We start from the raw sequence: 27,481 nt of genomic DNA, 5'->3' as shown, positions 1-27,481 counted from the left end.
CGGATACTTCACATGCCACTGCCTGAACCTTGGACTTAGGATGGACCCCACCGAACCTCACTGAAATGATCTGCAGGTTGAACTGTGATGCACCTCATCATTTATCTCTCCCTGCATCACCTTTGTCTGTTGATGGACTACACTCTTGAAATGGAATACATAGACTATTATTTAAAAGCCTTCATCAGCCAACTAACAAAGGACAATGCATCTATGTAAACTTCTATAGTTAATCCAGGATGGGCTTCAGACACATTAGTCATTTATCTTAAAGTTCATAAAAAAAAAAATTTGAAAAAAAATGTATGTAAATATATATATATATATATATATATATATATATATATATATATATATATATATATACATATTTTTTTTCTTTTTTTTAACACTGGACCTTAATGCTTACTTAATTTACAAATTTAAAACTAAATGCACTGCACACAAATAACATCTTGGTTACTATTGTAACCTCTGTTCCCTGATGGAGGGAACAAGATGTTATGTTGATGTAGTGACACTAGCGGTCACTCTTGGGAGCCCCAAACACCTCTGATCTTTGAGAAAAGGCCAATGGGAATTGGCGAGTGGAATTTGCATGCCACTCCCCCAGAAATACGGGTATAAAAGGAGCTGGCTCGCAACCACTCATTCAGGTTTTGTGCTGAGGAGCCGAGACAGGGTCCCGGCCTTTTCAGCAGGTAGCTCAGAGTTGTGGCAAGAGGGACACAATGTCTCGTTCCCTCCATCAAGGAATGGAGGTTACAACAGTAACCAAGACGTTCCCTATCTGTCACTCACTCGACGTTGTGTCGATGTAGTGACATTAGTGTTCCCTATATGAAATGCCACAACCAGCTGAACTGTGTTATGTGGACTTGCGGTGCAGGTGTTGGCAGACCACTGCGTGCCTCGTAGCAAGTGCACCCAGCCCCCACGTAACCTCCCCCAATGCCCCATGAGTGGTGGAGGGTTCCACTCAAGCCTGATGCTCATGGCAGCCCGGGCAATCATGGCCGCCAGCTCTGCGTCGGCCTCAGACTGGGCGACCGCACCCGAAGGTGGGAGCCCAGTCGAGTCCTCCGCGTCCAACTGGATCAGCCCGCTCTCCGATTGAGAGCTCATCCTGCTCTCGGGCCCTGAATGAGACATCAAACTCTCCCTGGGGCGAGCCACCTGTCTCATCCCAGAACTTGACTGAGGCAAACGAGCGTACTGGGGAATGGGAGGTCTGTGGGGGATTACCCGGTGGAACCACTCCCATTGGGGTCCCCAAATCGCCCCCAGCGCTAACAGACACGGCCTCGTACCTGTAGGTAGAAGGACCGGGGAGGGCAGCAGCTGGAGTGGCTTTCCCCTTTAAGAAGGAAAGCCGCAACCGCAACGTTGCCATGGTCATGCTCTCGCAGTGAGAGCATGAGCCATCCACGAATGCTGTCTCAGCGTGGCTGTAGTCCAGACACGTGAGGCAGCGATTGTGGCCGTCAGAGGCAGAGAGGTAACGACGCAACCAGGAAATATACACAGACAGAAAGGCATCTTTAAAAAGACGCTCTCCATCAGTGCCACTCTTTTAGAGGAATATATACTCTTTTATTATTAGAATATATACTCTCTTTTAGCTGTCAAAGCGCCCAGGGGCGTTCTCTGCACTTATTCATTCACGAGGAGGAGAAACCGTTGAAATGTGCCTTATATCCAACAGCATACACAGAGGTGAATGGAACGGCAGTGGAATTCAATGAATGAACACCGCTCGGCTCCGAAGAAAAAATCTGAGTGGTTGCGAGCCAGCTCCTTTTATACCCGTATGTCCGGGGGAGTGGCATGCAAATTCCACTCACCAATTCCCATTGGCCTTTTCTCAAAGATCAGAGGTGTTTGGGGCTCCCAAGAGTGACCCCTAGTGTCACTACATCGACACATCGAGTGAGTGACAGTTAGGGAACTAATATTGGCATTACATTCATGTTGTTTAGCCAGAGGGGAACTGGCCCCCACAGTGAGCCTGGTTTCTCCCAAGGTTATTTTTCTCCTTTAACCAACATCTTATGGAGTTTTGTGCTCCTTGCCACAGTTGCCTTCAGCTTGCTCAATTAAATACAATTATTAATAAATAATTTAATTTCTATACACATTTTACAATCATATTTAATCAAACTACACAATGATCACTGTAAGACATTATAAATATTACAGTTTCATTTTTTTTGTTTTTGTTTTTGTTAATGCATGATTTCCTGTAAAGCTGCTTTGAAATTATGTGTGTTGTGAAAAGCGCTATACAAATAAAAATGAATTGACTTGATTAGAACAGTCAGATTAGAGTTCTAATGGAGAAAGACCCTGAAAAGTACACACAGCTGCTTCAGGTCGGCCTAACGGTCGTTAGCTTATTTTTTTCAGCACCCATGCATGCGACGCCACGTGTGGTCGGTAAATTCAGAACTTTCCTCAGTCTTGTATTGACGGTGGATGACAGAAGACTGATTGTGGAGAAACAAAGTGCTCATGACCCTCAACTTACATTTTATTAGGATTAAAGGTGCAATATGTAAAATTTTTCATGTAATATTCACCGTTTTTTGCCAATGTGTGAATGGCTTGTAACGCAACTTAAAAAATGAGCCATTCCTGGACTTCCTAGGTTGCCTATTAAAGCCTGTAGACTGATTTTCATGCGAAGGGAGCGGGTCGCTTTTGCCAGGAAAATCGAAAGGATGTGAAGTTTATGCGCGCTCCCAAGAGTCTTGCCTCAGCAGTAGCTCCTCTTCCGCTATTCAACAACGACAACAAACTGCAACACTAGGTAACGTTATCTTAGAGATGGAATCCAGCAAACGTCCAGCTCCCAGCACAACACCGACTCCTACACAAACTCAGAGTAAGCCAAAAAAACGAAACAAAACCTTTATGTACTGAATCCCGTCTGGCTAAGTGGAAACGTGATCGTGGTCGAGTGAAAACTAGAGTGAACATCGGCAGGACATTTGATTCCTGGAGGGACCTTCGTTTGGTTTTGGGGATCAAAACTGACCCTGAATTTGCGTTCTTCTTATTGGACAGGTAAGCTTACATAACTGCAAAGCATGTGAAATATAGTGCCATAATATGATCTGGATTGATCTGTGTAATTTTAGCTAACTTGATCTTGCCTGCTAACACTGTTGAATTGCAAGCTACCTTGCTTCGTAACTTTCAAATAATTTCAACAATCTTCTCTTTATACTAAAAGTCAGGTTAATGTCAATGTTAATCTGTAATTATTCAGCAAGGTAAACTACAATAATACATGAAATGTATGCTAGACAATGTTCAAGATAATGCAAAAAGCTCCATTCATTAGTGTAACGTAACTTGGTTATACAGAAAATATATACAATCTATTATTATAAAACAAGAGTGCATTGATATATCAAAATGACAGTTGTGACGGAATCACATCAATACTGAACTGTGTCAACATATTTATAATGTACAGTCTATTTTATAAACAGCTACTGTCATCATCCACCAAATTTAACTAACAGCTATTGATAAAGCTGGCTAGATAGCTAACGCCGACATAGGCTATCGTATAAATGCAGTCAATGTATCATGCAAAGAAAAGTGATTACTTCAAACTACAGTCTCGCATAGTCAGACCTATATCCACACTTTGTTTTAGCCACTGGAGAGTCAAATATAATATGCAGTCTCAAAGTTTGTAGTAAAACAATCATATCTGCGTCATTTTAATTATGCTACCTCATCTGTTAATCACGTTCAGCCTCTTTGTACGTTACATCATTGTTTTGGTCGATGCTCGCGTCCCTATGGAGTGTGTGCGCGATCACAAGCAACAGGTAGATGGCTGCAGTTCACTTAACGGCCACAGGTGTCATTAATAACAAGGGTTTCTGTTCAACAGCGACAACAAACTGCAACACTAGGTAACGTTATCTTAGAGATGGAATCCAGCAAACGTGCCAGCCAGTGGTCCCCACGAGGGAAATGGCTTATTAAGCATACTAAACTATGTTTTTTTGAAAATGTAAAAATGCAAAAAGGTTTCTGTGAGGGTTAGGTTTAGAGGTAGGGTTATGGGATAGAAATTATTGTTAGATCTGTATAAAATCCATAAAATTCACGGAAGTCTATGGAGAGTCTCCACAATGATATAAAAACAAGTTTGTGTGTGTGTGTGTGTGTGTGTGTGTGTGTGTGTGTGTGTATAACAAAATTGAGAAAAGTTTAGCTTTAAGGTTGCATGTATGACATGTGCAATAAATGTGTATGTGTAATATTGTGGATTAACCCTTTTTCTTCCTTTAATCTGGCAATGAATCTCAGGGGATACGCACACTTCAAAATGTGCTAAATAACAGCATAACAGCAAGAACAACATTTGACTTAATTTTCTTCTTCCGGATCTTAAGACAATGTTCACAATTGATATTAGCAGTTTTATTGTTTGTTTGTTATTTTACTGAAGAAAAGTAAGATTAATATATAATTAATTACCACAAAGTCAGCATGTCCTGCACCATAGGCGGACGTGTTGGATTTAGGTCAGGCTGACTTAACGATCATAGAAAATTTGAACCAAGTCATGTGGCCCACATACTCAAAACAAACCCAACTGTGATAAATGATAACAAGATTGGGTGAGAAACTCTTTCTCATACCCCCTATAAGAAACTATGTATCTTGTGGTGTATGTTGCCTGTGTTAGGGTTAAATAGAATAGCTTCTTAATATGGAATACATAATACATCGGAAATATTGTTTTTGCATAGTGGTCTAACCTTATGAGTGGAAAAGTGATGAATGGATGAACACTGGCATCTCCCCCAATCTAGTAATTCCTGAGATTCCCTATGAATCCATTCTTATAATTCAACAACTTTGTCTTAGTATCATTTTACCAATTTTGGAGTCACTCCCAAATATGACTTGTAATGTGGATAGTTTGAGAAATAAATGAATGATGATATAGATGAATAAAATGTTACTCATTGACTGAGTTTCTTGTCAGTTGAACAAGGAATTTCGGGATGTTGAAATAGAACACCAGACACTGGACTGAAGCATGATGCTGAATCAGTAAGTCTGAATTATTGGCATGTACAGTAACATTTGTTGCAGGATATCTTACAATAAATTAGTATATTAAAACATAATAAGCACAACCTCAGTAATGCTATCATTTTAATGATTTGTGTGTGTGTGTGTGTGTGTGTGTGTGTGTGTGTGTGTGTGTGTGTGTGTGTGTTCTGTTATTGTGTGTATAACTGTCACTGATGCTTTTTACATCTTTATTGCAGGTTCCTGGATATCAGCTGATGAAAGCAATCATACAGGCTGGCTTTAAAGCTGTAATTTATGTCTCTGAATGTGTCTAAATATTTAGTTTTAGTATTATATAAAAACATATTTTATTACGATTTTATACATGGTCGGACTTCTTTCAAAGGGTTAAATTTAAGAATAATGTATTGTAACTTTCTAACAATAGCCATTTTGTTCACAGGTCATGTCTTTACAGTACTTTTGGGCTGTGTCTAGAAGGTAACTATCCAGCTGCCGAAAGTTTTGTTAGTCATAAGCGACATTCCCACACTGTGTTTATTGTGTTTATTTTGAGTATCACAGAAACCCTGCAACTACTCCTTACCTTAACTCCACCCCTAAATCTAACCCTAACATTAGTAACAGCAAGTAAGACTTGCAAGACTTTGGCAGCCAGACGGTTAACTTGTAGATACAGTCAGACTTTTGTGTTTTTGCAGACTACTTGAACAATTATACTGCATTTCTATTTTGCGACACAAGAGGGCAGTCTTCTCAAGCTCATGAAAATGGGTAAAGCCTGAGCCCTACAATTGAGATATATATAGGCAGAGGTCTATCCAGATGTGAGGAACCAGAGCTTGGCATCAAAGTGCAATACATATATTTACTATACTTCTTTTACTATAGCTATACGTTTTGTGGCCCTACCCTCCCGCACACAAGCGTTATACATTTTAAATGCTATGAAAAGGTAAATATTATTCATTTAGTCTTAAGGGAATTGTCACATATGTTGATTTGTTAATTCAAACTGTGATGCTGGTCATGCCATAGATATTTACATACATTATTAGGTGAAATTATCACACGGGTTTTTATAAAAACATGTAACGTAATTTGTGGAGCAGAGACACACGGAACAGCTGGCTGGGAGGTCCTGAAAGACTTTCTCCCTGTGGTTCCCATGACCTAATCTATGTGCCAGCCCAGAGCATGCTCTCAGCCTCTAGAGTCCATAGAGACCGAAAGAGCCTCTGTCAGGCCTGCAGTTCAGTTTCCTTTCAATGAGGGGTGCAAAAGTCTGAGCCCACCTGTGAAAATGCTTTTTTTTGTGTGTGCTCTTTTAAGTACAAGGTTGAAAACTTAAGAATTTCTTAGTATTTGGTATGTACTCCTTTTGCTTCAATGACATTCAGCTGGTATGAACTCAAAGTTGTTAAAAAAAAAAGTTCATTAAGCAAATTTATGACATTGTTAATGTCATAACTCCTTTAGTTTGAACAAAATTACTTGGATTTCCTTGGTTGCTTTGATGCACACAAGACTCTCCTTGCAACGGTCTCAGATCATGCTGGGATAACATGGATCATCAGGTTTTGAACAACTTCAACGAGTCTATGCCAGTTTGATTGTATGCTGTCATTAAATCAAAAGGTGCACACTAAGAAATTCATGTAAATTTCTCAACCCTTTATTTAATTTATGCTAATAATATAATTTATTATGAAAATATTTGTATAAAATGATAAAACAGTGCTAGCATTTTCAATAGTGGACTTTTGCACCACACTATTTTAAAACGCTTTAGGTTGTAAATTCAGTCCCTGTTTCCAGTTTGGGAGTTTTGCATGAAGACTTCAGAGGACGGACCATGATTAGTGCACAAATTACTCTCTTGGCCCCCTCCTCCTTTTGACAAGAGTCCTTTAGACTGACTGTGCTGGTTATGCACTCATGAGAAGTCTGTTTACTTTGGCTGTTTCTGTGAGGGGGCAGAGCTACTGTTTACTCATACACACTCAGAGAGAGAGAGAGAGGGAGAAGCTGATGCAATCCCTATGTAACTTGAAGTGTTCCTCAGCTTACAGTCTGCCATCGTTTTTGACCACATGTAACCCATAAAGGACTTCTCAAAGTTTGTAAAGTTTCTTAAGTTTGAGGTTTACAATAGCAGATTATTTCAACTACCCACTCCTTACAGGCTGCATTGCAATGTGCGACAAGTTGCTGCATTTAATGTAGAAGCTGCCACATGAACTGTTTTTTCTCATAATAAGTGTCAGAGGAAGTTGACCCATCTGGAAACACTGCATAAGTTGCTCTTTGTGAACAGATCACATGTCTTTAGACCTTAATAGCACACTGTTTCTGAGAGCCAGTTGGTGATAATGCTCTTTTACATAGACATATGTGCACAGGATAGACTGCTGATTGTGTGATACTGAATTATTCTCCATTCCCTGCTGAAAAAAAAAAAAGAAAGAAAAAAAAAGAAGAAGCTTATACAGGCCTAAGGGGCAGTTCACACCGAATGCTTCCTTGAAAAAAAAAAGCTAGATGCAGCGCCATGAATGGAGCAGAACGCAGGTGTCTTAAGATACATTTTTAACAGTTAACAGTTTTCTTTTTTACATGGCACGCAATCTAAAAAACGCGGTGCTATTGCGCCAGACAATTAAACGAAAAAAGCATACACAACATCGTCTAGTGCATGTTTAAGAAAGCAATTTAAATACTGTGCAGATGGTGTTATGTCTGGTTAATTCGTCTCCATGCCAGTTTATCTCTTAGTATTGGCTTACTATAAAGATTTACTACAGTGTATGTGTTGTGCTCAGAAGCTTACTGTGGACAATGATCATTATTATGATTTTCATCAGTATAATCATACTCAGTATTATGAATCATGTAAAATTGTGAGAATGTTTCACAGTGCTGGTTTCCCCCAAGTCAGCATAAGCTTACCACAAGACAATCTTCTTCTAGGGGGAGGGCTGAATTCAATTCAATGGTAAATGCAAATCATCAGACCAGTTATCTGTTGTTGTGTGGTTGTTGACCCCTTAAGATAGCTTAGTATTTTTAGAGTGGGCCGCACAGATCAAAATAGCATGAGAAGTTTGATAAGAAGGTAATGGACAGAAACACAACAGTAACTGCCTCCTGTCCATTGCCTTTCAAGTTCTCCCCTTAGAATGAATATCACTTCCTTCCTCAGGCAGCTGCTTAGTTGGTGACCTAAGTCCCAATAGACCGGTCATATTGTTATCTAAACACTGTTCAGTCAGCCATGTTGAATGAGCTATCTTTGTGTTTATCCTCTGATGGGATCATGCAGGACTTAGCCTTGTGCCATGGTTTGTGTACATCTGTGGTTGTCTGTACTTGACGCACCATTTTGTGACCATGGGCAGTGTTTGTTTTGAAAAATCTGAGAGTAGTGGTTTAAACTTGTACAAGGAAAGGTGTGGTACCCACCTCACTGTTTGAATTTGTACCTGATGATAACTGTGCAGCAGACTGACTGGCTACTTTGCTTAAATTCAAATTCTGTAGACTGTTCAGGACTTTATGCATTCGGAAAAGATGCGATTACAGAGTAATTAGGAGACACAATTGTATTTGACAAAGCTTTGAATAAGCCACGTTAAAGCCTTGTGTCCATAAACCAATAAAATATTTAAAGGCTAATGTCCACAAAGCCAAAAAAAAAAAACAAAAAAAAAAGACATTCAGCTTCTTTGAACACCATAAGAAAGACTGTTGACAAACTGTGACATTGGTTTCTTGTTCAGTGTTGTAGGGGTCAGGGGTGATCAGGGGAGGGCTCATGTTGAGGTTAGGGGATGGCAGCGGGTCAACAAAGGTACAGAGAGCTTACTGTTTCACCCCCATCACAGAGACCAAAGTGAAATACTTTGTATGTATGTGTGCAATCTTTTTAAAAACCCTCTCAATGGTCTTCTGTGTTGTGGTTTACAGGGGACACACCTCTACTGACGTCATCTTTTATAATTAATTCCCAGAATTTTGCAAAGGGTGTTGTGAAATGACATAAAAGCACAGCATCATCCTCAGTTTCAGTTTCAGTTTACTTCAATTTACTTACCCTCATGTTGTTTTAAATCCGCACAACTTTCTTTCTTCTGTGGAACACAAAAGATGATATTTGGGTGAGTGAATCATAACAGAATTAAAATTTTTGGGTGAAATGTCCATTCAAATATTGCAGTTTTAGCTTTTACTATTAACTTTTGAGACAAATGTTGATCATGGTGTTGGTTTCTGGGTTTAATCTCTATAATGATGTTAGTGGTAGACAAAACTCTAAGGCCCATTCTGTCAGTTGGCACTTCCCATTTTTAGCTCTGTGTTTCTTTAAGAGAGGAGGGAGGAGGGAGGAGGGAAAGGAGTGTGGACAGGCTCTGGGTTCTGAACGCCTCTTTTTTTAAACAGAAATTCCTCTCTCAAGAGTTTGGCATTTCCTCTGAGCTCACACACTGAGAGCCCGCTCTCCTGTTTCACACAGCACTAGCTTGCGACAAAAGGGGGGATTTTCAAACATCCTGAATGAGAGGACTGCTCTTGCCCTGGGCGCACGCCGCATCTGCAAAGAAACTGTACAGAGTATACTTCCCCTCACACAACAAACAAGACAAGCTGGGTTTCAGTTTTTGTGTGAGAGTGCAGAAAGAACATCAGCTTGGCCTGGATTTTAGCAGCTGGAAGAGCGGTTCAACATGGGCTAGCCCCAACTTTCCTATACAGTTGGAGTGGACTGGAGGAGAACGAGGAAGAGGATGAGCGTTTACACTCTCAACCTCAAGTTGTTCTGGCCTCTGGTCATTTGTATCCTCACTGCTCTGCTGCTACTGCACCAATTCATCTTCATTGGTTTGGAGGACCAAGGTAACGATTGTTCTGACCAGGGACCTGCTGCTGTCTCACTGCTTAAGTACATCTTAGCTTTTATTTTATGCTACTTCTTCATTAAGTACTTCTCAACTCAGCCTGGCTCTGCTAAGGGGGGTTTCAAAAAGCCCTCTGAGCTACATTCAAAATCAGGAGTATCCAAGAGAGAACTACTGGACGATCATTATGAGAAGCATGTGCGTCTTTCCCCACATGTTCTGGGCCACAGTAAAGCCCATGTTGCCAAGCTGGTGAGTGAACTTGTGAGGGTAGGGCGCACTGACGTCCCACCTGAGTCTTCTCTGGCCTTCCGGGGTGACTCCATCCAGGTCGGGAGCTCATATGAGGAGCACAAAGTGGGCTCACCAGATTGCTTTGACATCCTGGTGCCACTGCGGGCCCCTCGGGGGCTAAAACTGGAGACTAATATTTGCACTGACAAACATGGGGGGCCACCACTATGCACGCTGAACACACCTCGCAAGGCAGAGTGGACGCGCCGTCACAAAGGTTTCACTGACACATTCATGCACTTACACAATGCACAAAGTGCTTACAGGATGAGTCCAAACTCTGTCCAGCGCTGGTTTTACACAGCCACCCAGCGTTGCCTTGCTACCGTGCGTTACCCGTTTGAGCAACGCTGCTCACTCAGTTTGTCTCTCAGTGAGGAGCAGCAGGTACTACTTCGTCTGACACCCCGCTCTGATTACGTCTGCTGCCACATCTCCATGGGCGTTCGGTTGATCCCAGCCTTCCCTCTAGGTGACGGTGCCTTCTTGGTGGCATCCCAACATGCTCAGCGAGGAGAGGACCTGTGGACAGTATATTTTCCCCGACAGGAGCAGAGACTGCTGGCATGGCTAAAAGGCAGATTGCCCTCCAGCTCTTGTCATCTGAAGTGCCTTCAGCTTCTGAAAGAGGTGCGGAACCTTGGTGGGGAGACGTTGGACCAGCAGGCCAGAGCTGAATGGGGAGGAGTCCTTTCTTCCTATGCTCTGAAGACCGCATGGCTTCGCCTGCTGCTCCGTACGCCCCCTGAGGCCTGGGAAGAGTGCAACCTCGTGGACAGACTGGATGATCTTCTTCGCAGTCTAAGGGACAGCCTACAGTCTCGGGCTCTCTGCCATCTACTCCTCGGTGGTGATAATGGGCTTCTGCCTGACTCAGTGGCTCTGCCTAAGCTCATGAAGGAAACGGTACCCTCCAACCTTTGGGATGAATTCAGTGATGTCACCCTTGATATGGTCTCCGCCCGACTGGCCTACTCCTGGAACCACCTCCCTCGACTTATTCGACTTGGACGACCACAGAGGACCAGCCTGGGCAGAGGTGTCCACTGCAAATATATAGATGCAGAGTAAAGGTCAATTATAACTGGTATTGCTGAACACACAGCCATGGGTTGCAACATCTAGTTGTTTATACAGCCTGACATTAAATTCTGCTAACATTAGTCGCTGTTTTTTAAAAGTGTTCCAAAAAGTAGCAGTCAACCCAAAGATGAGAGTATCATAAAAGTAATAAAACTCAACGCACAAGATTACAGCATAATATAAATATTCAATAGGTACAACAGTACTTGTATAAAATGTGTTTTGGTACAACTAAGGAGTGTTGTAATTGCAGAACATATTTCAAAAAGCCTGAATGCTGCTTAGACTTCAGTTTTGTGTGTTGATTTCTGCTTATGCAAATTTAGTTACCATTCCAAGAGAAGCATTTTGTTAAGACTTAACAAAATATAAGTACAGAATATAGTTTGCATCTGAGAGCTGTTTGGCTTTTATTGACTCAGGGAGACCATGATGTCATGGTTCTGGAGTAGACATGTCTGTGGGTAACGAGCAGTTTTTCCACACTCCCCACAGCATTAGTAATGCCAGACTTAACATCCTGTTTTGGAGGAAAAAAGTGGAGTGAGACCACTTATTTGTAAAGTAACTTCCACATTTCATACATAAAATCAATCAAATGAAATCATTAACAATAACTGTAACAATTACAATATTGTTTAACTGATACTTAGTGTTCCATGGATGAGTCGAATCATAAGCGTTGTAGTCCACCTCAGTTAATTTCCCTCAGTTTATTCTTTTTCCTGCTTGACATCTCATCCATCAACATAGACCTGTTCTTACAAAAAGTGTTTACATAGCATGGCCATTTATGTGATACAGGGCTGATATAGTGAAAAGCAAAGAGAGGCCCAGGTTCTAATTCCTTGGTTTAGTGTCATCAACTTCACAGGGAAATGTTTGTGGAACTTAAGCAACAGACTCTGAGGCTGCTTCTTCTTGTTGCTTAAAACCAGAACAGAAAATGGAATAAGGAAACAAAACAGGAAATTCTCAGAAAACAAGGCTTAAATGTAGTCCAAAGCAAGCAATATAAAATGCTGATTGGATGTAAATTTGATTGTAAAATACTTTGTACTTTATGTACATATAAAAGAAAATGGAGAGCAAATCTGTACATAAAGTAAATATAATTTATACATGTATTTCAATACATGAATTGAAAGAAATATATATTTTGGACTGCACAAGGTTTTATTGTATATTTGTCCTTTGACAAAATAAAAGTGACTCGATTTTGGAATGAAACAGCTGGTTGCTATTTTTTTTTTTTTTTTTTTTTTAAACAAAGTAGCATGTTCAGTGTTAAAAACTGACTGATCTTTAATTAGTTACTGAATATAATACTTGAATATGGCATAACAGTATCCACCTTACACCATCAATAACTATCTGAATATCTTTGTACTTTTAAGGCCATAAATAGGGACATGGAAATTAACAACAACAACAAAATCCGATTTGTACTGCAAACAAGAACAGAAAGACTGGCACATTACATAATTTTCCATAAGCAGGTGGTGTAATTATATGCAGGCAAAAGAAGTCAACTATAGATATGATATAATGTTTCAAATACAAAATTTAGAAAAAGTATTATATTTTTTTTATTTATTTATTTATTTTTTTTATTTTTTTTGATCAACCATAAAATGATTATTTGATTCTTTTTTTATCTGTGCAGTATACACATTGTGGCTCTGTCTAAATTACAGTGTGGCCCAGAGCAGGTGCCCTCTAGCTTGAGGAAATCATCTCATCCTTCTAATTATCATTTAATTTATCCACTTGCTTGCAAGATTTGGTTTGTTGGCGGTAGAGCATCTGAGACGGAATAGATGAGAATTTAATATGCACATTGTGGGTTCCACAAGAAATCAAAATATGTTTAGAGCATGGGTTGTCAAACAGTTCTGACCAGGGACTCCCCACCCAAACTCTAAGCCACTAATACTAGATTTTATAGGAAACGCTGTATAATACCTTTCATTAAAATCGTTAATAGACCATAGACTATAAATGAAACAAAAACAAGCTCTAAAACAATTGAACATTTAGAAATATATTTTGAAAATATATATATTTGCAAATGTCCCCATTAAAAACCCTGGGTTGGAGAATAAATAATTTAGGTTATAAAGTTTGGTTGAAAAACTAATTATTTTTGTACGTAAAATAAACAAATAATTCATAATAAATCAAATTTAAAAAATAATATAATTACCATAAATAATATAATGATGTTAAATTTAAATTAAATAATAATAAAAAAAAATTTTTAATTTAATTGTCTAATGGTATGTGAATAAAACTGCTATACCATACTCTCTAATAATGTTTTCTAAAATGTGGCAGATGTCTTGGGTATACATAGATTTGCTTTAACATAATCCTTGAAACCAGTCATTTGGAGCTTAGATCTATATATAAGTACAGTTCTATGATTAAAGCAGACCAGGAAGATGTCTGAAATGACAACAGCAGAGGTCACTGTAAGTCTATGTTTATCAGCATATATTTATCAGCTATTCTTTCCAACAGGTTTTCAAAAGGAAAAACAAATAAAGTGGCTGAAATCAAACAATCTCTATCTCACACTTTGATTCTCGGCATCCAGTTGTATATCATTTCATCCGTCTATCATAAAAACAGGAATTGTACCAATCTTGTATTTGCATGAGAACAATGGGTTTTCTCCCCTGAATAGAGTGGTGGTGGCATAGTGGGTTAAAGCACATAACTGGTAATCATAATTGCTGGTTCGATCCCCACAGCCACCACCATTGTGTCCTTGAGCAAGACACTTAACTCCAGGTTGCTCCAGGGGGATTGTTCCTGTAATAAGTGCACTGTAATTCACTTTGGATAAAAGCGTCTGCCAAATGCATAAATGTAAATGAATACCTGCTGTTTCCTACTGATTTCAAACATATGTCAAGGTCTTCTTAATTTCAAATGCTGTGGTTCAATGGAATACTCATCTCAATTAAAATAAATTTGCCAGCTCCAAAAGGAGGGCTTCCCCAGCTAAGTCTTGGTTCCTTCCAAGGTTTCTTCCTAATCTACCTAAATGTCTTAAAAGTATAGTTCACCTAAAAATGAAGATTTTTAGAAGAATATTTCAGCTCTGTTGGTCCTTACAATGCAAGTGAATGGTGACCAGACATTTGAAGCTCCAAGAATCACATAAAAGCCACATAAAAGTAACCCATAAGACTCCAGCGGTTAAATCCATGCCTTCAGAAGTGATATGATAAGTGTGGGTGAGAAACAGATCAATATTTAAGTCACTTTCACATTCTTTTACATTTTGAACGTGAAAGTGGAGATTTATAGTAAAAAACAAAAAAAGGACTTTGAGTTACACATACTGTACATACACATACATATACATACCCACACATATCAAATCACTTCTGAATATATGTATTAAACCCCTGGAGTATGGATTACTTTTATGTGGCTTTTATGTCCTTTTTGGAGCTTCACAATTGCATTGTAAGGATCAACAGAGCTGAGATATTCTTCTAAAGATTTTCAATTGTGTTCTGCAGGAGAAAGAAAGGCATACACATCTGGGAGTAAATGGTGAAATGGTTTTTGGGTGAACTTTCCCTTTAAGGAGTTTTTCCTTACCACTGTTGCTTTATGCACTTACTACTGCACTTAACCTGCACTTAATGTACAAAAACAATTATCCTTGTCTGTCTCTTTCTTCTGTGCTAGCATCTTTACTACTCCAGCCACTGTGAGAACTTGGCAGTCCTATACTGCAGATGTTGTTAAACTTTGTATGACAAATTGTGTTTCATTTGAAGGTCGCTTTGGATAAAAGCATCTGCTAAATGAATAAAATGTAAATGTTTATGGCTTGCTCAATGAGCACTTTATATACAACACTTTTTAAAGCTATACTGTTGGACAACTGTGAAAAGCACAACTAAAATTGAATTGAATTAGCCTATTTCAAATGATATTTTTCAAATAATATACTCTTTGTGTAACTCTACACCCCATAACATGACATGCTCTTTACATGAATAGTTTTAACTGGAAAGCAAGGCCATTTTGTGTCAAAACAGCTGACAAAGCAACAGGTCATGTGCCCCTGCTGTTTCCAAGGAAATGTACCTTAAAGTTCCTTGTGTGATCCACCCAATGTTCCAAAAACATGACCATTCAATCAAACACTGACTATACAACCTACAGACTTCTGTAAACCTTCCTACAAGTTATTATAACAACTTGTGCATCACATTTTAAAGATGATGTGTGTGTGTCCCGAAGTGCTCTTTGCTCTCTGATCCAGCAGCACATCAGTATAGTACCTGCAGATGGCCGCACAGGCCCTGGCACTCGTAAACTCCCTGTGAAACATGTTGCCTTTAATTAGCCCTTTCATCTGCCTTCTGTCTGTATCTCCTCAGCTTCTTAGCTGTGTTTGTGGTGAAGGAAACAACTAGTGGTTGCAGCCAGCGAGATGCTGTAAAAACAGGCTGGAGAGGAGGGGAGGGATGCACAAAACATCTTGTTACTTTCGTAACCTCCGTTCCCTGATGGAGGGAACAAGACGTCATGTCGATGTAGTGACACTAGGGGTCACTCTTGGGAGCCCCAAACACCTCTGCTTTTTGAAAAAAGGCCAATGGGAATTGGCAAGTGGAATTTGCATGCCACTCCCCCGGACATACAGGTATAAAAGGAGCTGGTATGCAACCACTCATTCAGGTTTTGTGCTGAGGAGACGAGACAAGGTCCCGGCCATTTCAGCGGGTAGTTCAGTATTGTGGCAAGAGGGACACAATGTCTCGTTCCCTCCATAAGGGAACGGAGGTTACGAAAGTAATCAGGACGTTCTCTATCTGTCACTCACTCGACGTTGTGTTGATGTAGTGACACTAGGGGTCCCTATACAAACTGCCACAACTAGCTGAACTGTGTGACGTGGACTGGCGGTGCGAGACGGGCAGACCACTGTGTACCTCGTAGCCAGCGCACCAGGCTGTCACATAACCTCCCCCAAAGCTCTTAAGAGCGTCGAACGGTCCTTTAGGAACAAGTCGACTGCCCAACAAATAGGGACAGGCTAGCCCAGCTGTGGCCTCTTTTCCTCTTTTTTCTCCCCAAAAAGAGTGGAATTTGTTAACCGACTGGGGACATAAATGTTTACGTCGGGGGGGTGTCACTCCCAAGGGGAAGACACCGTGGAGACCACATCCTGCCCAGAGAAGGGGGGGGGGGTATTTTGAGTGGAAATATGTCACATGGTCTTACGGAGTCTTGTCGGAAGTATTTCATGTGGAGAAGTCACATGGAAGGTCTTACCCGAGGGGGGAGGAGTTTCTACAAACATGATGACTGGGGGCAGAGGGGCCTCTGCCCAAGGAAGACGCAGTTTACCGACAGGGAAACGATTTAGCGGAAGATATCACGTGGGGTCACCTACGGGGAACCAGCACATGTGGAGCACCTACCCCAGTACAGGGCCTAATTAGCACACATACTGGGCTAAGGAGGAAAGTCATCCAGGGATCACAGCTTGTGAACATGACTGGGAGTCAAAAGCACATGTCTTCACCCCAAGGAAGGGGAAAGGCGCTATGCGCAAGTGGTACACCTGGCCAGCTGTCCCGGAACTTACCTGCTCATACCTGACAATACATGGGACGAAACCGGCTCAACCTGGAGATTGTAGAACCTCGCAAAGGTGTTGGGTGTTGCCCAGCCTGCTGCTCCACAGATGTCTGCCAAAGAGGCGCCACTGGTCAGGCCCATCATGATGGTGTCAACGACCCAGTGGGCGATCCTCTGTTTGGAGACAGTGCTTCCTTTCCGCTGTCCACCAAAGCAGACAAAGAGCTGCTCAGAGCTTCTAAAGCTCTGCGTTCGATCCAAACAGATGCGTAAAGCACGTACTGGACACAGCAATTCCAAGGCTGGGCCTGCCTCCTCCTGGGGCAGTGTTTGCAGGTTCACCACCTGATCCCTAAAAGGGGTCGTGGGAACCTTGGGCACATAGCCCAGTCGGGGTCTCAGGATCACGTGAGAGTAACCCAGACCAAACTCCAGGCACGATTCACTGACAGAGAAGGCCTGCAGGTCCCCTACCCTCTTGATGGAAGTGAGCGCAGTCAGGAGGGCAGTCTTCAAAAAGAGAGTGCCTTTAGCTCAACTGACTCCAGGGGCTCAAAGGGAGTTCCCCGCAGAACTAGAAGGACTACAGAGAGGTCCCACGAGGGGATGAGCTGCGGTCTGGAGGGATTCAACCTCCAAGCGCCTCTCAGGAACCTGATGATCAAGTCGTGCTTTCCCAAATACTTACCATCAACTGCATCGTGATGTGCCGAAATGGCGGTCACATACACCTTCAAGGTGGAGGGGGACAGCCGCCCCTCCAGCCTCTCCTGCAGGAAGGAAAGCACCAATCTGACTGTGCATCTCTGGGGGTCTTCGCGTCGGGAAGAACACCACTTAGTGAACAGTTGTGACATGCAATGAAGTAGGGGCTGTAAAATCCATTCTTCATCTCGGCCGGAGGGACAGGCTCTATCGCACCCTTCCGTAGAAGGGTAGCGATCTCCGCACGCAAGGTAGCGGCATTCTCGCCCTTCACCGAGGTGAAACAGATGCCGCTGAACCTGGATGGGCGCCTGGCGAACTGAATCGCGTAGCCGAGTCGGACGGTCCGGGTCAGCCATTGCGACTGGTTGGAAAGCACGAGCCACGTGTCCAAACTCCGGGCGAGGGGGACCAAGGGGACAATCACGTCGGACGTACCGGTGGGTGGGGCCTCGCGGCGGGGCGGATCCTGAGGTGCCATGTCGAGGGGGCTCGAACCCCATGGCCGTGCTGAGTCCAGAGAAATCGAAGCACTTACCTGGCTCCTGACGCTCACCATAAGATTGGTCGAGGAGGGGGGAGGAGGAATATCATCCCGGGTCAGAACTACTCTCGTGCAGTTCTCTTAGTGCCTTGGCTTGGTGCACTTGAAGGAGAGCCATGGCATTCAGGGCGGAGGCAGCCTGTCCAGCGGCATTGCAGGCCTCAGTCGCCAGAGATGACATAACCCTACAGGCGCTGGACAGGGGTCTCACATGGCGGCACTTTGCGGGCACAGGTGCACCGCAACCGCCTTATCCTCCTGGGGAATCGCTGAGTACCCCCTGGCAGCCCCACCATCGAGGGTAGTGAGAGCGGAGGAACTCAGAGACCAGGTCCAGGCAGTGAAAGGTGCCCGCCATGACCTCGTGAGCTACTCATGCACCTCCGAGAAGAAAGGGACGCCGCTCCGGGCCCAGGAACCAATCGTCAGGCTGCGAGGGTTCGGGGGGGGTGGAGGGTTCCACTCCAGCCGACACACGCAGCCGCCCGGGCAAGCATGGCTGCCAGCTGCGCTTCAGGCTGCGACTGGGCGACCACACCCGAAGGTGGGAGCCCAGTCAAGTCCTCAGCGTCGGACTGGACAGCCCGCTCTCCGATGCTGCAATCGAGAGCTCATCCACTTCGCGATTGCCAAAACGAGATTGTGAACTCGCCCTGAGATGAGCCGGCGGTCTCATCCCAACGGGGCAAACGAGCGTACTGGGGAATGGGAGGTCCGTGGGGAGTTACCCGGTGGAGTGGCTCCCATTGGGGTCCCCAAATCGCCCCCAGTGCTAACCAACGTGGCCTCAAACTCGTAGGTAGAACGACCGAGGCGGGGAGCCGCTGGAGTGGTCTTTCCCTCTAATGAAGGAAAAACCGCGACCGCAACGTCGCAGGGAGAACATGACCCGTCCACGAATGCTGTCTCTGTGTGGGCAGCGCCCAAGCACATAAGACCGCGATCGTGGCCATCGGAAGCAGAGAGGTAACGACCGCAACCAGGAAATACACAAAAACGGAGAGGCATCTTTAAAAAGACGCTCTCCGTTAATGCCACTTTAAGAAGGGAAAATATACTCTTTTAGCTGTTGAAGTGCCCAGGGGCGTTCTCTGCACTTCACCAGTGCAAGAGGGGGAGAAGCCGCTGTAATGTGCCGTAAATCCAACAGCTTTTCGAGGTGAATGGATCGGCTGAACACAACCGCTCGGCTCCGAAGAGAAAATCGGAATAAGTGGTTGCATACCAGCTCCTTTTATACCCGTATGTCCGGGGGCGTGGCATGCAAATTCCACTCGCCAATTCCCATTGGCCTTTTTTCAAAAAGCAGAGGTGTTTGGGGCTCCCAAGAGTGACCCCTAGTGTCACTACATCGACACAATGTTGAGCGAGTGACAGGAAACAGATTTGATATCCATTAGTGCTTTTGCAAACCTGGATGAGTCACTGGTCTCTGAAAGCAACACTGGGTAGGAGGGAGGAGGAAGGGAGGAGGGTGCAGCTCTCTCCAGGGAGAGGAGAGCTGGTTGTCTTGCGTGTCATTTCTGAGGAGTAGGCACGAGTGGAGAGGGAGGCAGGAAAGAGAGGGAGATTAGGTGTATCTGGGTAGATGGGATTGAAGATGAAGGGGAGGAAGAGGAGATAGACAGCTAGAGAGAGAGAGAGAGAGAGAGAGAGAGAGAGGTGTTTGTTGTTTTGTATGTGGAAGGGATGTTCATCATTACTTCTGAAGTAGATTTTGATAGGATGGATAGAGTAACCAAGTCGATGGAGAACTGAATTCATTACTTGAGTCACTTCTATACATTCTTCTCTCTCTCTCTCTCTCTCTCTCTCTCTTTCTATTCTCTATTTTATTTTGATTAAATCTGAATCCAGACAGTGGTATGTTGCTCTGGATGGGAAGTGAGACAGTGGGGCAAAAGTAAGAGGAGGATGGCGTACACACAGGTAAGTCCCAGTCACTATTGCCACACACACTCTGCCATCTAAAGCCTTCTAGATTACACTTTTTATCAATACTCAATTTACTCTCTTCATATTTGTGTTCCTTCTGAAATTTCATTGCGATCAGATGTTGTTGTTTTTTAATTTACCTGCGTGATTATTTTTGCTCTGCAGCGACTCTTATTCCTGTCGAGGCCTTATACCATTTCAGTATGTTTTGTGTTTATAGAACTGTTATGTATTCACTTTGTTATCATATTATTTATTAAATAATATAAACTTCGGTCATGCACTACTCAAAAGTATTATGTGGACATTATTGTTCTTGTACTACTGTATATACAGTACATAGAAACTAATTACCTATTGATTTCTGTGGATGATTGAGATATTGCACCACTTTACATAGACTGTCTTCTAACATCTAATATTGACTCTTTCAAGGCAAGTAAACCTCTGCAGATAACATAAAATAACAGTAGGCCTACTTATTTAATGCAAACAAGTAAAACATTATTAATACTTAAATGTACAGTCAAAACAGACAGTATCATAACAATGTGTAACAATGAATGTTAGCTTTGTCAAATAAAGGTACATTGATCATTTTACATGAATCCAAACTATATCTGAGCTTGTTTTTGTGTGTATGATGTTTTATCTCTATGACACAGTGTATTTGTGTTTCTGTTGGCTTTATTATGATTCATGATATTGTGCCAAAGACCCCTGGCTGTGCCTGGTAAGCTGAGTTTGATATGGGAATAGCAGATGCTGGCATTGTCTATGTGGTCTGGGGAGGAATAGGGACAGTCATCCCCATCTAGTGACCCTAATGCATCATCTCTGCCTGAGCCAGCGCCAGCAAGGTGCGGGCTGGGAGCAACAGGCGCGCCTATCACTGTTACCATGGTTACAACCACAGCTAATGACTTGGACAACATTGGGCCACTGATGAGGAGCAAGAGAGCCGGGCCGAGATTGAGAGTAGGAAATGGGGGTGGGGGTGGGGAAGAGGGGAGAAATCAACATGTAGATACTCATTAGTGTTGACAGGAAGGCGAAAACAAACACCCTCCTTTAAGTGTGTGTGTAAGAGTGTGTGAACAGTCAGATGTGTGAGCAGTCAGATGTTTTGATCTTATACATTTTCGCTGTGTTTTAGACTCTATCCCTTATAAATTCTGACCATTATACGGTGGCGGCTGCATTTTTAATGCAGAAACCTGACAATGTGAAACACATACTGTAAGTTAGCGTGGCACTTGCTGGGATGCTTATCAAAAATAAAATGCTTTGCTGCATTAGCACTTTCACTGCAAAAAATATATTTCTTAATCAGTATTTTTGTCTTGTTTACCAGTGAGAATAGCTAAACATCCTTAAAGGAATAAAATGAAATTATCTCATCATTTACTCACCCTAACGCCATCACTGATGTGTATGACTTTCTTTCTTCTGCTGAGCACAAACAAAGATTTTTAGAAGAAATATCTTAGCTCTATAGGTCCATACAATGCCTTACCTGAGAGGCAAAATAATAAGATATAATATTTAGAAGGAAAACCAGAAGACTTGTTTATAGAGAATATATTTTTAATTAAGTGTTTTCTTTTACCCCATTGGCAAATGTATTTTTTCTTCTTGTTTTAAGCATAAATATAACACAATTTTATGACGATAGGGTTAGGTTGCTAAAAAACATTTGTTATTATCGTACACAATTTTACTTTTCAAGTAAATGTATCTTGTTTCAAGGATGTTTAGATATATACTGTATGTACTGATAAATCAAACATCTTAGGATAAATAAGAATCTCAGGAAACTCATTTACCAAATACAGCTATCATAGAAAAATGAGCATGAAAAAGTGTTTATATTATAAGGAAATTAGTTTGATTGATTATTAAAACCCTTTAAATGTTACTACAAGAAATAATTAAGGAAAATATGTATTCTACGGAAATGTTTTTTGATTTTGACTTTTAATTAAAAAAAAATAATAATAATAATTGAACACAACCAATTAGAAGTATTGTGTCATATGTATAATTGTGAGGAGGCTTTTTAGCTTGCCCTCCAATCAATGTGATGAAGTTTAAAAGACCCAAACAACAAGATGGTTTAATTTTTAATTAAAATGATGGTGGGGATAAGATTATCATGAGTCAGAAAATGAGCAAATCAGAGCTGGTCCTGATTCACACATTTATTTATCTATTTATTTTACCTTTGATATGCTACCAAACTATTCTGCCCTACAACAGCAAAACTGAGTAAATATGCCTAAACAGAAAATGAGCTTTATGTAAGTTGTGTATTTGTACCCCATGCTAAACTTCTGTGGTTCTCTTCCCTTTTTTTCCTGTGCATAACCTCAACCCTCCTCACTCAACTTTTGATGTACAGTTGGAACCCATCAATAAGGTATGAACAGTCACACAAATAAATGATTCACTCACCATCCTAACTTGAATCTGTTTGTGAACAGTGATGCGGGAAAATCCTATCCAGGCATGACCTCAAATATGTATACGAACCTTTCAGATTATTAAATGCTTTGAAACATGCACATATCTATCTGGATCCAGTAAATAGGATGTGTATTAAGAGTAAGAGATGTATCTTGAACTTTTCCTTCTCTTTTTTGGGCAAATTTGTATTTATTTATGTCATTTATTTATTTACCTATTTGCCTTTTGCATCCTGCCTTGTGTTCATTCAGTACTTAAGCAACTGTGGGCACATATTCAGCCTCAGCAGAGGTGAGAATGACTTGGCTATTTGGCAGAAGTAATTTTCATGATCTTATTGTGTTCTTCTGTCTCTTTGGAGTAACTCAGTCTAAATCAAATATAAGAAAGTTCTGTTGTTGTTTTTTTTTAATGGGCCAGTCTAGCCACTCTGTCATCAAGGTCTTCTATCCAAACATCTGGCCCAATCTCTGGTACTCATAATGAGGGTCAAAAAACATGTCTGAGTAGTGTTTCACGTGAATCTCTGTTAATTAATGTCCTGTTGTTTGTTTACCATTTTGATGGAGTTAAATCGTACCAAACAATGTGAATTTGAGGCCATGAGATATTTAAAAACCCTACAAAGTTTGTGAATTTTTGTCCATGTCTATGAGCTTTGAAGCCATATAGATGTCCTAAAAGTTTACAAGCTAAACCTTTTGCTGATATACATATTTACAATTTACAGTCATTGTCTCTCTTTTCAGATGTGGCAGTTCAGATGTGGCAAATTTGCAGCAAACAAAATAATTTACTGCAAATTATTGCCAAAAGTAATTTGCAGCTCTTCACCGGTAGTGGGGAACATACAGCAAACATAGCAAGAATGGACAATTTGCCACTCCTGGCAAACCTTTGGCAACAATAAAGAGTTTGGCATGAAGCTCATTTGCTTTTGAAAATAACGAGTGACAAATCTGTGACATGTTTGCAACAGGGGTTTGCTAGAACTCCAGATTTTTGTTAGAGACCCAAATACCATCTTCAGCCAGCTAGTAAAAGTAAGTAGTCAAACAACAGATTTGTCAGACATAAACTAAAGCAGGGCTGGATCTAGGGGGGTTCTGGGGTGGGCTTTGTCCCTCAAAATTATCCCTATGCCCCCTCAAGCGCAAGTGAAGCAAAGGGTCAAATTGTATCATCATGGCACTAACTCTAACCCTAACCCTAACCCTAACAAAATGTGCTGAAACTGAAGACATATGCAAACCCATCCCCAACCATTAAGGCCCCGATATACTTCTATTGAAGTTCTTCTTTGTTCTTTGTTCCAGGGTAAAAAGAAGTTCTAAACAGCTGAGAAATGGTAGACTGTTTGCGAACATTCAGACACCCACCACACGGCTGTGGGAGGCATTTAGAAGAACATTTAAATATGAGGACACTACATATAAACCTTAACTTATGTGACATTAAAATGTGTTATCAATAGCTTTATGCCTCATTCTATGAGTAGAATTCAGATGAGATCGGTAAAAGAAGCTGTTTTAACCATGCACTCAATGATATATGCAGTAATTCACAATGTTAATGTGCTAACGCAATATAGACTATGCGGCCATAATATGCATCGGTTACACTCTGTTTGTAATGATGACACTGATACTATTGCAAAGATGAGTGTATAAAAGTGTTAATGTGATGAATAAAGACAAAAGAAAGATGATAGAGGCATATCTTTGGGCAGATGTGTGAATGGGCTTTAGCTGCAGATGGCACATGATTTAATGGGCACTTGAGAGTATTTAAGTAGATTTAATTTTTAGACTAATTAAACAAAAACAAAAAATGTCACATGGCATTGTCTTGGAAAATGTCTCTACGTGAACGATTGCACAGATGTAGGTAAATTTGCACCAGCTCGATAATAACTCTGCACACCGGTGTGTTCATGTTGACTACTTGACTGACTGAACAATATAAACAAAATTAGCTGTCGGCTTCAAAGTAGAGCTCCAGGTCACACCTACCAATGACGTGGGCCAATAGCAGTAGATTTCGTTCTAAATGACGTCATACCCATTCGTTCTATGATTTCGTATGAAATGCAACAGGGCCTTTAAGGATTAAGAATTATGAATTAAGTTCTTTGTGACTCATATCTTGTTACATTCATACTTTTTTGCTCTGAGCTGCAGATGATCAGAAAATTACCAAAATAATTTTCATAAAGCACCAATCATTAATTTCCGTTGTCATCATAATTTGCCTTTTATGTTTGAGTTTATTATTTTTCTTCCTTGCAGATATATCTGAACCAATTACTCTTTTGAATTACTGGAGACTCTTTCCCTTGGCTGTCTTCTTCTCAGGGTCTCCTGTCCAGACTGTCTGACTTCCTGTTGTGTCACTGGTCATGCCGCTCCTGTTGGCAGTGGTGCTGGGAGTGTTGCTGCTGTCAACCCACTGATGAGGAGTTGGAAATTCTGGGGCCTTTCCCAGCTCAGACTCCATCATGGCTGTGAGTGCAATGTATTCACTTTCAGCAGTCCGATGAAATTATAAGTCAATAAAGAGACATTTGGAATAGTTGTAGCTGCAATAATGAGTTAAATCTTGTGTGTATGTATATGTAACTGGTCCTGCTTGATCCTCTCTGAGCGGTATTCAAACCGGCGTCTCCGGCATTGGAGGCGGGCACGCTAACGAGGAGGCTAAAGGCTACAGCCCCTAGCTTCAGTCACTAGTGCGCCTCTTGAGGCCAGGGGAGTGAGGTTTTACACACTGCACAGCTGCCTACCAGCTGGCTACCATTACATATACATCTTCTATATTCCAAATTGCAACAGAGCTGATTAATCATAACAGACAGATTTCCTGAGACCTTCTAAGGACCAGTTTTTTTATTTTTTTTTTATTACATATTAAAGCTGAGAAGGACTGGGTTGTGAAGCTATTCTTAGTGAATCATGTATTATCAGGGATAATTTGTTCCATGAATGTACAGTTTTTATTTCATACAGTTAAGCTATTTTTAAGGATTCTTTTTTGATGACATTATCTGATGTCTGATGATAGTGTGATGGGGCCTAAACAAGGGGTGGCCATACAGTACATGTGTTTTATTTACATTTCCATTTTGCAATAAGCATTTTCACCAATTGGCAGTTCCTGTTGAGAAACATTAACCACTCGGAGTGGGATGGAGCTTTGCACTGATGTGGTCACTAATGTGGCTTATGTTGATCAGACTGAGCTCTTGCTTTGTGGAAATTGGATGTCTGTGTTAAACCAAAACATAGACCAAATGGTTGGTTGATTTCCAAGGCTTTCGATTATGAGCCTATGTATTCTCAGAACTGGGGTCATTTGAGTGTGACCCCACTTCCCTTTTAATCTCATCTCTAAAGACATCGAAAAACAATGTGATCATACTTCTATAACACAATGCTAATGCAAGGGATGCTTTTTTTGGAATACAATTTAAACTGCATATTACATCATGACATATACCTCACCTTATAAGTCCAGCCACTCTCATTGTTTTTACCGGTTCCTAAGGCCATTTGTTTTGGAATCCTCCGTTGCTATGACAACTATCTCCCTCTGAACTGTAGTCATGGACACAAAGGGTCCATGATGATCCACAAGGGATGACTCGGAATCAGACCTCCACAAAGAAATCCAGCACAGAATATTTGGCTTAATAATCGAAAAACAACCAAATTAGAAGAGGATGTTGCAATATATATTGCATAACACTGGGCAATAGTGTTAATGCAATTCGTTAGTATCCTCATTGCGTCAGAAATGGGATCAGCCACTGGATCAGGCATTGTAAGATTTTTTCCACTGTTATTTGCCAATTCATGCAAAATGTTTCTGTTTCTTAGCCTATTCAGTTATGACTTGATTGTCCATTTGAGGTTTGTGCCAGCCCATGTTGGTCAGCATCCATTTCGTCATATTTTTCAGCAGTAGTGGATAAAGTGACTGCATGAATTGATATCTGGATAGTATAACCATGAAACAGCTTGTTTCCTCTTTAACATGTTTCCTCAATAAATTGGCACAAGTTGTAAGAATGCTGATTTTAGTTAATGGTTTGGCATGAATTTCTGTGAACATCATCAGTGAAAAGTAGCATAATGGGACTTAATGGACAGATGCATCTAGAACGATCAAATTTTTATAGAAACTAAATAATAGCAGTAATATTACCTAACGCAGAATGCTTTATAAAACATTATAGATTTGTACTTAATGTATCAGTGTCTCTCAGTATACATAGACTTAACAAAGTAATCTCTTCCAGTGTCAATGAATGTAATGATGAGAAAGGCTCAAATTCTCACATCATGGCCTATGACCCTGCTTTACCTGCTCCATCTGACACTGCCACAAACTGCAGGCCATCCACTTCAGAGACCTCACGCTCCACCTTCAGCCTGGTTGGCCAGCTAGCCAGTAAGTGATTTATGCAGACCAGCAAAAATATGAAATAAAAGTTCTGTCATTCTGACATCACTCATCAATCATGCTACAGTATATTGAAAATGTATGCTGTTTTTTTTTTGTTTTGTTTTTTTGTTTGTTTGTTTGTTTGTTTTTTCATGAAAAACACAGCACTTTCCATTCAAGGACAATGCATAGTGACCACAGTGGTCACAATCTAAATAACGCTACAGTATGTTTCTAACAAAAACCTACTGTTTACTTTCAGAAGACTTGAAATATAGTTCACAGGTCATATGGACTATTTTTATAGTCCTTCAGTTGTGTCTTTTTGGAGCTTGACCAATGTGGTCAATATGAACTGTTGTTGTTTGGAAAAGAGCTGCATGAAGATTCATTAAGAATTCAAGTATACAAGTTTGAATAACCTGTGAGT

At 41.2% G+C, this 27,481-nt stretch overlaps 2 protein-coding genes across 2 annotated transcripts in view; both read left to right on the top strand.

Annotated features, from left to right (window-relative positions):
• The first annotated feature begins 9,132 nt into the window (after positions 1 to 9,132).
• Positions 9,133 to 15,077, top strand: LOC127451350 (inositol 1,4,5-trisphosphate receptor-interacting protein-like 2). The gene is made up of 2 exons (XM_051715990.1): positions 9,133 to 9,227; positions 9,511 to 15,077. The coding sequence occupies exon 2, from the start codon at positions 9,855 to 9,857 to the stop codon at positions 11,328 to 11,330; it is 1,476 nt and encodes a 491-aa protein (XP_051571950.1). The 5' UTR covers positions 9,133 to 9,227; positions 9,511 to 9,854; the 3' UTR covers positions 11,331 to 15,077.
• Positions 15,078 to 19,783: 4,706 nt separating this feature from the next.
• Positions 19,784 to 27,481, top strand: part of LOC127451355 (synaptotagmin-17-like) — a 27,768-nt gene continuing 20,070 nt past the window's right edge. The window contains exons 1-4 of the mRNA XM_051715994.1: positions 19,784 to 20,136; positions 22,544 to 22,561; positions 24,963 to 25,111; positions 26,906 to 27,057. Of these exons, the coding sequence (XP_051571954.1) occupies positions 20,122 to 20,136; positions 22,544 to 22,561; positions 24,963 to 25,111; positions 26,906 to 27,057 (334 nt within the window). The 5' untranslated portion in view covers positions 19,784 to 20,121. The remainder of the gene's footprint in view (positions 20,137 to 22,543; positions 22,562 to 24,962; positions 25,112 to 26,905; positions 27,058 to 27,481) is intronic.

Source organism: Myxocyprinus asiaticus, chromosome 14 (assembly GCF_019703515.2).
Source record: "Myxocyprinus asiaticus isolate MX2 ecotype Aquarium Trade chromosome 14, UBuf_Myxa_2, whole genome shotgun sequence".
In the NCBI taxonomy this organism is placed as follows: Eukaryota; Metazoa; Chordata; class Actinopteri; order Cypriniformes; family Catostomidae; genus Myxocyprinus; species Myxocyprinus asiaticus.
The sequence above is the reverse complement of the archived record's forward strand: the minus strand, read 5'-3'. Positions and strand labels throughout refer to the sequence as shown.

Excerpts from the sequence above, each read along its gene's own strand:
- LOC127451350 (XM_051715990.1), top strand. The coding sequence starts at position 9,855 with ATGAGCGTTTACACTCTCAACCTCAAGTTGTTCTGGCCTCTGGTCATT.